Source organism: Bombina bombina, chromosome 6, assembly GCF_027579735.1.
Source record: "Bombina bombina isolate aBomBom1 chromosome 6, aBomBom1.pri, whole genome shotgun sequence".
Taxonomy (NCBI): Eukaryota; Metazoa; Chordata; class Amphibia; order Anura; family Bombinatoridae; genus Bombina; species Bombina bombina.
In genome coordinates, this window is record NC_069504.1 from 367,505,845 (window position 1) to 367,518,203 (window position 12,359).

The 12,359-nt window shown below is 35.8% G+C and overlaps 1 protein-coding gene across 4 annotated transcripts in view; it reads right to left on the reverse strand.

Annotated features, from left to right (window-relative positions):
* HK3 (hexokinase 3) overlaps nucleotides 1-12,359 on the reverse strand; it is a 160,641-nt gene that overhangs the window by 26,307 nt on the left and 121,975 nt on the right. For all 4 annotated transcript variants that reach the window (XM_053717047.1, XM_053717049.1, XM_053717048.1 and 1 more), the window contains exons 4-5: nucleotides 5,023-5,165; nucleotides 4,654-4,773 (exon numbers count right to left, since the gene is read on the reverse strand). In XM_053717047.1, coding sequence (XP_053573022.1) covers nucleotides 4,654-4,773; nucleotides 5,023-5,165 — 263 coding nt within the window. The remainder of the gene's footprint in view (nucleotides 1-4,653; nucleotides 4,774-5,022; nucleotides 5,166-12,359) is intronic.

The window sequence follows — 12,359 nt, forward strand, 5'->3', positions numbered from 1 at the left end:
AATGGAATTTAAGAATCAGTAATTATTTATGACATGATTGGAATCTTGTTGAAAGATGAACTTGTTCTATTGCTGTCAAGTATAATCAAAGACCTAGACGTGCATCAGGGTTCCAATCATTTTTAACAAATTTTTGTTAGAGAAAGGGAGCATAATTAATTTCCTCATTCATTCCTGAGGGCTTTAAGGATTTAAGGTTAAAAATCCATTTACACTCTAATTGTAGGAGTTTTTTTTATCCAAGTCTCCTCACCTACCTTTCATATCAACAGCTTCCAAGCCTCTGAATCTTAATAAGTTTTTATTGCTTTGATGACAATCTAAATACACTGCACTGGTTTTAATATTTACATTTTTTTATATCCCTTTTGTGCTCCTTGATACGTTCACGTAACTCCCTATAAGTTTTGCCTATAATACATTGGGCATTTGCAGAATACCATGTATATGATTCCCTCACTACCACAAGAGATATGTCCTTTTACCTTATGCATTTTGCCATCTTTATCTAGAAATTTATTGTCTGTTTCCATAATCTGACAGAACAATGACTGCATTTATAATTCCCATCTCTTGTTCTCCATTTCTCTAGCCATGTTGTTTTCACTCTGTGGCTGAAGTGGCTTCGTACTAATGTATCCTTTAAATTGTTTGCCTTTTTTGCTGTTATGGAGGGTTTGTCTCCTATAATTTCAATTAGTGATGGTTCTGCTTGTAGAATGTGCCAATGTTTTTCAAGGATTTTCCTAATTTCTTTCCATTTATTATTATAGTTTGTAATAAATCTGACTGGAGATAAATTTTCTAGGGTTCTTATCTTTTTTATATAGAAGATCGTCTCTTGTTTTTAGTTTAGATTTATTATAAGCTTTTTTTAGGGTTTTGTTTGGATATCCTCTTTCTCTAAATTTGTCTTTTAGATCCCTGGCTTCTAATTCAAATTGGTGTACATCCGAACAATTTCTTTTGAGCCTTAGATATTGGCCATATGGTATATTGTTAATTAGATTTTGCGGATGATGACTATCATATTCCAACAATACCCTGCAATGGAGTTTTCAGGCAGGTTTAAAATTGTCAGAACCCTGCAATGGACAACTTACAACTCAGCGGGAAGAAGCCCGTTGAACTGTGGGTGAAACGCGCATAGCCGTTTGCTAATTGGCGGGGGAACAACTGATCCCCGCCGCCGCTGGAAAAAGTTACGTGAGGCACTAAGAAGGTAGGCGTGGTACACACCACTAAGTGCCTCTACTCTCTACAAACAATGCCGAAGAAATGACAAGGTAACATAAGGAACTTTTTATGTCAGTACGCTGAAAAATGCTGATTGAAGGAAGCACTAGGCAAACGAACACAATGTGTATATGAATGCTGTTTACGCTGTTCTGGTCCTAATCCTAGATGCTCAGAATATCTCTGCAATCAAGCTTATTTAGTTGCCTTATCAATGTAACTTATGCCTAAGTCGATCTTAGGTGACATTTTATTAAGTGCAATTGGGATTGTTAGAATCGCTGTCCTGGTTCAGCGTTATACATTCTGCAATCAAGTGAATATATTCATGCTTTTCAGTGCATCACGTTTATATTTCTTTGGAGACCAAATGAAGGTGTAACTCTTTTTTGGCTGTGAATAATAGCCAGGGAATTCATGTTTATACACCCTACAATAGAGGCCTCTAAAAAGGGTTAATACCAATTGACTTTTACACTTACAGGGGAATATCTGGATTGTCTTTATTGTTGCCACACAATACATGTATATAACTTTGTGTTATGAATTATTATAAATTTCAACCAAATTGCAATTGCTATGTGTCTGTTCCAATATATTTTGGGGTTAGATCTTAATGTCTTTAGGGTTAATATTGTGAGATTCCATTGTGCTGGACTAAGAGTTACTGTTTTTTCTTTAATAGTGATAATTAATTATTAACTCTCCATGCACAAGTGGGAGGTTATCTATTGGGGGTTTAACCCCACATCCCTTACACTTTTATGGTTCACTTAATTAAGGATTGTAGTGCTGATATATATATATATATATATATATATATATACACACACACATACAGATAATACATTAATCTGTAAGGGGGCACTCTTGTCTACAGTAAAGTCCAAACAAAGTGTATAAAGCATAATGTACAAAATTAAAATACAAGGAGTAATAAGTTGTATAAAGAGTTAAGGGAACAAGCCCAGACCGCTCCACAGTCTGGCCAGACTTTCATAACTATTTCTGCAAGAACAACAAGTATACACCAGGGCACCACATGGCATGATATCTTCCTACTAGCACAAGTATAAAATATATAAGGCTAATGCACAAGATGATTGCACCTCAAGGTGCCATATTTACAGGATAGGACTTCTCAGACACCTAGCTCTACTGTTCACTCTTGTCTCCCACAGCTCTCAAATAATTGTTACAATCTCACTGATACCTTTCAGGGCTGCTCCAGTTATTTCAGTTTCCTCAACAGCATATGTACGGAATTCTAAGAGAGAAATAAGCCTCCACTCTTATATGGTGTTAGTTTCTTCCCTGCTTTTTTTCCTGTTCAGAGGAATGTCTGTCTTAGATTTCCGTACATATGCTGGGGAAGAAACTGCAATAACTGGAGAAGCCTTGGAAAGAATCAGCGAGATTGTAACAATTCTGTGAGAGCGGTGGGAGACCAGAGTGAACAGTTGAGCTAGGTGTCTGAGAAGTCCTAGCCTGTGAGTACGACACCTGGAGGTGCCATCATCTTGTGAGTGAGCCTTTTATATCTAAAACAGCACATGGCACTAGCTTGGCATGTCACATGACACCGACACGGTCTGGCACAGTTTTTAAAAAAAATATAAGCAGAGTACTTTTGACTGTGACAGTATTAGGACTGAATGTGTGTGTTCCCCATGTCACATCAGCAGTCTGGTATGAACCATAAAAAAAAAAAATTTTTTTTTTTTTTTTTAGGACTCTTGGGCCCCTCAACAGAGACTGGGCCCAGGGCAACTGCCCCTTTTGCCCTGTGTTAAAGACGATCCTGGATATCATGCCATGTGGCACCCTGGTATATTTGTTGTTACTCCCCTACATATGTATGTTTTTATGGTACATATGTGTTTATGATTATGTCCCTTTAAACAACAAAGTCAGCAATAATTTGCTCAAACTTACTAATACCATCCCATCCCCAGGTTGGGTACATATACACTCTAGTATGGCCACAAAATAGAATATCTGGCACATCCTCTGCCTAAAATAATAAAGGAGACTAACAAAAGTTAAACAAAATGCAGTGAAGATAGAGAGGGATTTAACTGTTGAGTACAACTACAGTAGGATGGTCACTACTCACCATACTATTTATCCTCTACCTGCTGCTCTCTAAAGCCGTTCTCTTTTAACCCATTACAAAAGGCAGATGGGTAAAGCTCTGCATCTTTATACTGGGTGCAGCCATCTTATGTAGAAGTTTTGACAGCTGTACCTTGCATATGAGAAAGAAGAGTTACATTTTTTACATGGTTGTGTGAGATATAGATATATATATATATATATATATATATATATATATATATATATATATATATATTTATTTGTTAGCAGGGATGTGCACTCTCACTTATTTGCAACTGCCAGGGTGCTAGTGGAATTAGGTATACAGCAACAAAAGAAACTTGCACTCACTGGACTTTTATAAAAATTTTTACTTGGCAAAAATAATTAGTGACGTTTCGAGGACAGTGTGTCCCCTTCCTCAGACAGTGATTGCATCAAACAATGGTGAATTTATACATTCAAACAAACAACCCCTCCCCCCAATTAGCACAAAAAAACGCCAAAACTTGTTGTCATGGTGACCTATGAGTCACAAAATAAACACCATAGTGTTAATCTAATAATTAGAGTGTAATATGAGCCATCATGGCTCTTAGACCACTTGTGACAGTGCAGAAATTAACAATAAAAAAACTTGTGGTAGAACTGGACCCTAATGCGGAGCATACATATCACAGCTAAAAAGAAAAGCCTCAAATGCACTTAATAAATAAATACTGCTTATTGCCAACAGACTATCACACCGAGCGTGCATTAAATTAGGCTAGAAGGGACAGATGCCAACATACCAGACATGAGATTGTTAATTCACCATTGTTTGATGCAATCACTGTCTGAGGAAAGGGACACACTGTCCTCGAAACGTCACTAATTATTTTTGCCAAGTAAAAATTTTGATAAAAGTCCAGTGAGTGCAAGTTTCTTTTGTTGAGATAGATAGATATATATATATATATATATAACAAATATAAAAAAAACACACTTAGGAATAATAAAGAAATCAAGCAATTGCAAAAATGAAGAGCTTCCTCGTATTGTGCACAACTTCTGTCACAGGGTACAAGAATTCTTAAATTCCAAGATGGTGGCACCCAGTGTAAAGATGCATAAGACTTAATTTACCAGAACTATTGAAAGGTTAAAAAAAGTGAATAGCTTGAGATGCAGGAAGAGGAGGTAAATAGCATGGTAACAACCATGCTACTGAGGTTGTACAAAGCAGTTTAATGTATCAACCTACTTTTAAAATGTCTAGAGGAATACATAGGATAGCGAAATGTAAAAAAAAATATTACAAAAATTAGTCGTTTGTTGTACCTTGTCCAATTGACTCTGCACACAAGGGAATGAAAAGGTGAAGCCAAGTGGTAAGGCTTTTTGCTGAAGATGTCGCTGGCGAAGAAAACGCCCAAGGCACTCAGCCACATGGTCAAATAGCTGCAAAAGGCAAAGTGCAAGAAACTCTTATAAAATAATTGGTTACAACTCAACTTTTATACCATGTATAATATTTACTATCATTATGAAACACAAAAAGTTTTAATATTCTTACTTAAGAATTATTAACTGCCACACTCACTAAGCAAGGCCCATCTAGAGTTCATACAACCTTGGCACATTGTGAGATACTCACTAGACATGCTACACAAAAAGCTTTGAAATCAGAATCTTTTTACTAGCAGTCACCTGTCGTCCTGTACCAGTCATGATGTCCTCAGGAATAGCATAAATTTCACTCTCCATTTCCACTGGACGATCTTTGTCAAGTTTCACCTGAAGGACACGAAATTTGGCTCCACCAAGGTCCAACACCAAGAAATGGCCTCTCTCTGTAGACAAAAACACAATTGTAACCAAAACAAGAACCTGCCTAAGATAATTCAGGCTAATTTATATTCTCATAAGGCACTGTAGAAAAACATATAAATAGAACTGTTGATCAATCCTATTCCTCACAAGCATGGGTGATAATTAAAAGGAATATTCTAAGAAAAATATTTTTTTCATTACATTTTACTTTGGCAGTACAAAATTTACTATTAAAATCTCTGAATTTTATAGTTAATTCATTTGATAAGCTTTCTAAAGCATTGTAATCAGTCCCATAGCAGGACAGCTAGCTTGCTCCTGCGCTGCTCCAAATGAGCATAAAGCAGGGAAGTCAATCAGGAGTGGCACCTATCTGTCTGCTCCATTCCCTATACTCATGTGAGGAGGAGAGAGCTGTGTGTGACAAATATCAGCTGAGGTTAAACACATGGGTCATGATTATCTAGAGAGGTCTGGGCTTGCATGATTCTCTAAATCTTGCCAGTACTTTGAAGCCCCTGTAAGAATTTTCTTAAAGAGTCATAAAACCCCAAAACTATTTCATGATACAGATAGAGCATACACAATTTTAGTTTACTTGTTATCTAATTTGCTTTGTTCTTTGTTAAAAATTATACCCAGGTAGACTCAGGACCGACCTGGGAGCTAGTTGCCGATTGTTGGCTGTGGCTTAGAGATGTGCTCAGCTATCTCCCAGTAGTGCATTACTGCTCCTTTAATAAAAGAGAGAATAAAGCAAAATTCATAATAGAAGTACATTTTAAAGTTGTTTAAAAATTGTATGCTGTATCTGAATCATAAAAGGAAAATACTGGGTTGCATGACCCTTTGAAGGGACATGAGACATTTTTTTCTCTGATTGATAGAAAATCTAAATTTTAAACCACTTTCCAATTTACCTCTTATCTGATTTGCTTCATTTTCTTAGTATTCTTTGTTGAAGAAACAGCTATACATACGGGTGAACCAACAATATGTGCAGCCACCAATCAACAGCTCCTGAGCCTACCTAGGTGTGCTTTTTAGCAAAGGATAAGAGATTGGAATAGAATAGATAATCCTAGTAAATTGGAAAGTTGTTTAAAAATGAATTTGCTCTCTAAATCTTGAAAGAAATAATACATTTTTTCATCTCCCTTTAAGGAATTGTTTTACCTTGAGAATAGTGTGTCTTATACAAGGGTGTTCCCAGATTTAAGTATGTGAAGAAGATGCATATATTACAATAGGGCCCACAAACAAATATTGTGCATGCGTATAGCCATTTGGCAGCATTGTTTACAACAAAGTTTATAGCAATGGTATACATAGTTGCCATAGAAAGAAACGTGCATGCTCCTGAGCCCCTATTAGCCTACCTTGGTTTAGTTTTCAACAAAGGATACCAAGAGACCAAAGCAAATTTGATAAAGTAAATTGGAAATGCGTTTAACAGTTCATAATTCACACAAAGCATGTAAGGTTAATTTGAACTTTGCAGTCTCTTAAAATCACATTAAAATCAAAACTTGACAAATTATATTTTATGGAACAAAAAAAAACAAAAAAAGTTATTGCACACAGCAGAAATTGTAAGAAAACTACACTGCAGATGCAAAAACCATAGTGAAATTCATACTTATAAAGTACAAAATAGTGTGCCTTATTGTAAAAGAAGATTTTCTTCCTCCGTTAGTGCTCTGTACAGGCTTGCTCCGTGGGTGTAGCTAAAAATTCTCTGCAAGGTCTTATCTTGCAAGCAGAAAGGTGGCAAGATTGTGGCAACATATGTAAAACACTTATTACTGGTAGTAAAATGCATATGAAAAACAGGCGATTGTAAGATACTATAGGCTGAAGACAGGATCCTTAGATTCATATAGACTGCAGTTTTTCATTTTAAAATGCACCCCCTGCATAATATATATATACACACACACCAGAGGGTATAAGATAAATCAGGCCCATATAGTAAGAGAAGGGAATTGTCCCTTTAAGAGTTTTTTTTACTGCCAGGGAACTGTTAAGAGTATTTGGGGATTGTGATATTCTGCTCTAACATGCAAATCCCATCTCCTAAAAGAGATATGGAGTTGTAACATTATTTAGTAAACCGGGTAGAAAACAAAATGTAAAACAAACATGCTAAAAAAAAAAAAAAATCCAAAGCTTTTAAAATATAAAACAGATGATAAACAAGAAAACACTCTTACTGAGAGACAAAACCGCTTAAAAAGGGACATTCCAGCCAAAATAGTAATTCACATGGATGCATTTTTATTTTGAATAAAAACATTTTTGCAATATACCTACATTAACAAAAATGCTTCTACTTAAAGCTATAACTGTTTTAAATGTATATTTAAATATGCTCCATGCTCCAGCATTTTAAACAGCACTTGCTCAGAGAGCCTAAAGGTGCTTGTTCCATCTGGTAATGACTCAATTTGTTCATTTCTGACATGATAAAAGCCCCACTAGTGCTCTGAGCAGCTGCAGTATTTAAAATGCCTGTGAACTGAGAATATCTAGCTATGCTTCACATGCAGAGAAAAATGCTAACACTAACAAAGTGATTAAAGGGACACTGTACCCAAAAATTTTATTTTGTGATTCAGATTGAGCATGAAATTTTAAGCAACTTTCTAATTCACTCCTATTATCAAATTTTCTTCATTCTCTTGGTATCTTTATTTGAAATGCAAGAATGTAAGTTTAGATGCCGTCCCATTTTTGGTGAACAACCTGGGTTGTCCTTGCTGATTGGTGGATAAATTCATCCACCAATAAAAAAAGTGCTGTCCAGAGTACTGAAACCAAAAAAAAGCTTAGATGCCTTCTTTTTCAAATAATGATAGCAAGAGAACGAAGAAAAATTGATAATAGGAGTAAATTAGAAAGTTGCATGCTCTTTCTGAATTACAAAAGAAAAAATTTGGGTTCAGTGTCCCTTTAATAAAAGCATTTTTGACAATTCTTGTATATTGCCAATGTTTCTATTCAAAGATGTATTTCATCTATGCAAATTTAAAGTTTGAATGTAATGTCTCTGCCTACCATGACCCTTCTTTTCTGTAGGGCTTACAACATTTTAACAGAAAATGTGTAAAAATCTGATATCAGTTCACTATCTGTCTTTCTCAATTGATATGAAGCTTGTTAGTCTATGATCATGTTTACACAGGTGTATTTATACAGAATGGAACTGATGGGGTTAAAGTGTCTACATCAGAAAAACTGTTCCGATGTAGACAAATTGAAATCACGCGATTGTGTGCACGATCGCAAGATTTCAATTATTGGATCGGGTCTGGGGGCGTCCCTATAACCCTAGGAACGCCCTCAAGACCGCGATCAAATCTGAGAAGCACAGTAGGCTTCAGGACAGCCATTGGCTATGACGTTCTATTCCATCATAACGACTTTAAAGCCCAGTGTAATTATGACGGAATAGAACAGCATAACGGCGTTAAAAGGTTAAGTGCTTTTTATATAGAAGAGGTTTGCTGAACAGCCATCTTAATATATCAGGAACAGCTGTAAATAAATAATATGACTCACTTTTAAAAAGAGTATCAGTAGCAATCTTTGTAATGTTGTAAGTTTTTAGAAATTATCTACATTTGTTAATTATATCAGACAATGAGCAGATTATGTAAAGTATAAACATAAAATAATCTAAACTAGAAGGACCATAATATGAAAAGGAAAAAATAATGAAACGTTGGGTTTCATGGCCTTTTAAACTTAAATATGCAATTTTAATCTACTTTCCAATTTACTTCTATTTTAATTCTCTTGGTATCCTTTGGTAAAGGGTAACTTTAGATGACCTCAGTCAAGTTGAACATGTCTATTGCCATCTAGCAGCAGCAGGGTTTGCAACAATGTTTATAGCAGTGTTACATATAGCTGCCAACCCTGATGCCATAAACACATGCACGCTCCTGAGGTCATATCAGCCTACCTAGGTTTACTTTGCAGCAAAGGATTCCAAGACAACAAAGCACATTTGATAAGAAGTAAATTGTAAAGTTTTTTTAACCTTGCATGATCTATGTGAATCATGAGCGGTTAATTTAGACTTTACTGTTCCTTTACACACAGCAAACTAGAATCAGTTATGCAGAGATATAAATGTAACAAATTAGATCTTCAAGGGAGATTATAATAAAATGTGTAATACATGGTTATGTTTGTTTTATAGACACACAGAAACAGAATCACCACTTGTAATTTGTAGACATCTAAACTTTCACTGTAAACTAATGTAACAGCACAAATCGCTGTTATTGAGTCCTGTCTCCCAGCATTATGTCTGTAAACATCTAGAGCAGCATCCAAAATGCAAGATTGAGAAGCAGCTACTGTACAAACACTTGTGTAGTGCAGGACTAAGAGTTATAAGCGTTTATTTGACATATATATTAGATGCCATATAATAGAGGCATGGGTTTATACTCAGCAATCCATCTCTAGGGTATAAACATGCTGCACAGACCTAAGACATATGAGATATCCTTATAGCTCCCTCACAGTATAAATATTATGCACCATACCAAGAGGTTTATTATTGGCAAATTCTCTCTGCAGTATAAACACTACATAGGGAATTTATCACATAGCAACAGGAAATAAAATCTATAACTCTTGTAGCCTCTTGCAGGAAACAAAACCGAGAGGAACCTTTTAAAAATCTCTTACAACTCAGACACAGCACAATGTCAGTGTGACTTAATCAGGAAGAGGAACTGGCCAAGTCCTATAGCATCAACTTTTGCATTTACTGAATCAAACTACAAATACATTAGAAACATTCACATGTGAATATCCCTCCAGGAAACTCTTCATACTTACAGGGAGTTCATTTACACAGTCCTACATGTTTGCTTACTTTTATAGTAATTAGTTAAGATTATGTGCATGTGAGGTTTAGTGTTAAAAGGTCCATTAAACACCTGTTGCTTTTGAGAAAAAAATGTGCTTGTCATACACTACCAAAAAGCAAAACCTGTAACCTAGGTTTTAAAAAAAATGTTGCAAATTGCCTAAACTAGCTATTTTATTAGCAGCATTTGGAGGCTCAGAATTAGATTTTTGGGAGCAGCAAGCACAATGTTTTACACAAATGAAAGAGGTGTTGTTAAATGTAATTTTAACCCATTCATTGTCAACATATTAAAGGGACATTAAACACTAAATACATTTCATGCACTTTCATTAAACCTAGGTTTCACTACAGATGCCTGAAGGAGAGTTACTTCACATGTGCACTGAATTGCAGTGAAAGCCTTGATTTCAACATGGTGACAGCTGTGGGTAGAGGGAGAATAACCTTAATACTATGTTTAGAAAATGTATTTCATGTTTAATGTCCTTTTACTGCAGCCTCTTATGGCAGAGACAAGCTGCAAAAGTAATTCATTTACTATCACACTTAAAATATTTTTTTATGAGCAAGTATGATTTTGAAACATTGTACTGTGCAAAGAAAACTTCTGGCTCCATGTTGTAAATATGGTTAACTAGATAAAAAAAAATTCAAACTATTTTGTGACAATGGTGATGGCAGTAAACTTGTGTTTTTTTTTCTAATTTTGTAAATTTGTAACAATTTTTATAATCAAGATCCCTATCCCTTTCTTTAAATTTGAAGAAAAATCTGTATTTAACCTTTTAGTAAATATTTAACATTTGTACAGACTATGTGTAGATCAATTTGTGTACACATATGTGATGGTTGTGCCAATACAGGCCTTTAAATTAGGGTTGCCACCTCAGCCATGTTTTCTTGGACACTTATGAGTTACACATGTTGCAGGGTATGCAGAGTGGAACATGAATTGCACCCCTGGACAGCACTATTCATGTTCCTCCCTGCAACATGTGTAACTCATAAGTGTCCAGGCCAATGTGGCAACCCAACTTTAAAGGGACACTCAAGTCAAAATTAAACTTTCATGATTAAGAAAGTGCACACAATTTAAAAAAAATAAATGCAATTCAAATTTACTTCCATTATCAAATTTTGCACAATCTTTTTATATTCACACTTTTTGGGGCACCAGCTCCTACTGAGCATGTGCACAAGCTCACAGGGTATACGTATACTAGTCTCTGATTGGCTGATGCCTGTCACATTATATAAGGGGCCAGAAAAGGAGAGAGAAAATAAATTTGCCAGGAAAAAAACAATCTATTGCTTTTTTGAAATTCAGAGTAAGTGTTATTGCCTTTTTATTATGCACATTCTTAGAACAAAATATGAGCAACCTCTGTGTGAATTACTTTCTCTGTACACCTCACACTAGTGCTTTCTCAACTCCAATCTTAAGTACCCTCAACAGGTCAGATTTTAGGACTTTCCTACCTGAGCTCTAGGTACATTAAACATAGGGTTGCCACCTCAGCCATGTTTTCCTGGACATTTATAAGTTACACATGCTGCAGGGTGTGCAGGGAGGAACATATATTGTGTTTCTGGACAGCACTATTCATGGTCCTCCCTGCACACCCTGCAGCATGTGTAACTTATAAGTGTTCTGTATTTTAAGGGACAGGTGGCAACCCTAGTTGCCACACATCCCTTAAAATACAGAACACTTATAATTTACACATGCTGCAGGGTGTGCAGGGAGGAATATGAATAGTGCTTGTCTAGAAACACACTATATGTTCCTCCCTGCAGACCCTGCAGCATGTGTAACTCATAAGTGTCCAGGAAAACATGGCTGAGGTGGCAACCATAATTAAACACCTCTCACAAGAGGCCAAAAAGCAGCATTTGTAACAGATTTAAAATTTATTCAAGTCACCTTAACCAGCTACTTGATTTGCAGGTTTCAGATCTTGAATTTTTGCTGCCTCTTTTGTTTATATATTTGTTTGTTTAAATATTTATATACGTACAGTATCCCAAACAGAATAAAGATCTTCAAAGTTCAGACAAAAAGGTCCTCATAAAGAAGTACCAATGAGTCCCTCACAAGTATCAATATAATTATATATTATTTGTAGAGCGCCAACAGATTCTGCAGCGCTATAAACAAATGCAGAGTACAACAAAACATTTATAGGGATCAAATGGGTAGAGAGCCCTGCAAAGACTCACACTGTTGTAGTCAGCTCTTAAGAAGGTGATCTACAAACAGCTGGACTCTTAGGCTTACATGCTAAGAGGGTTCAGGGGATAGCAATGGAGGAGAGGAACTGGT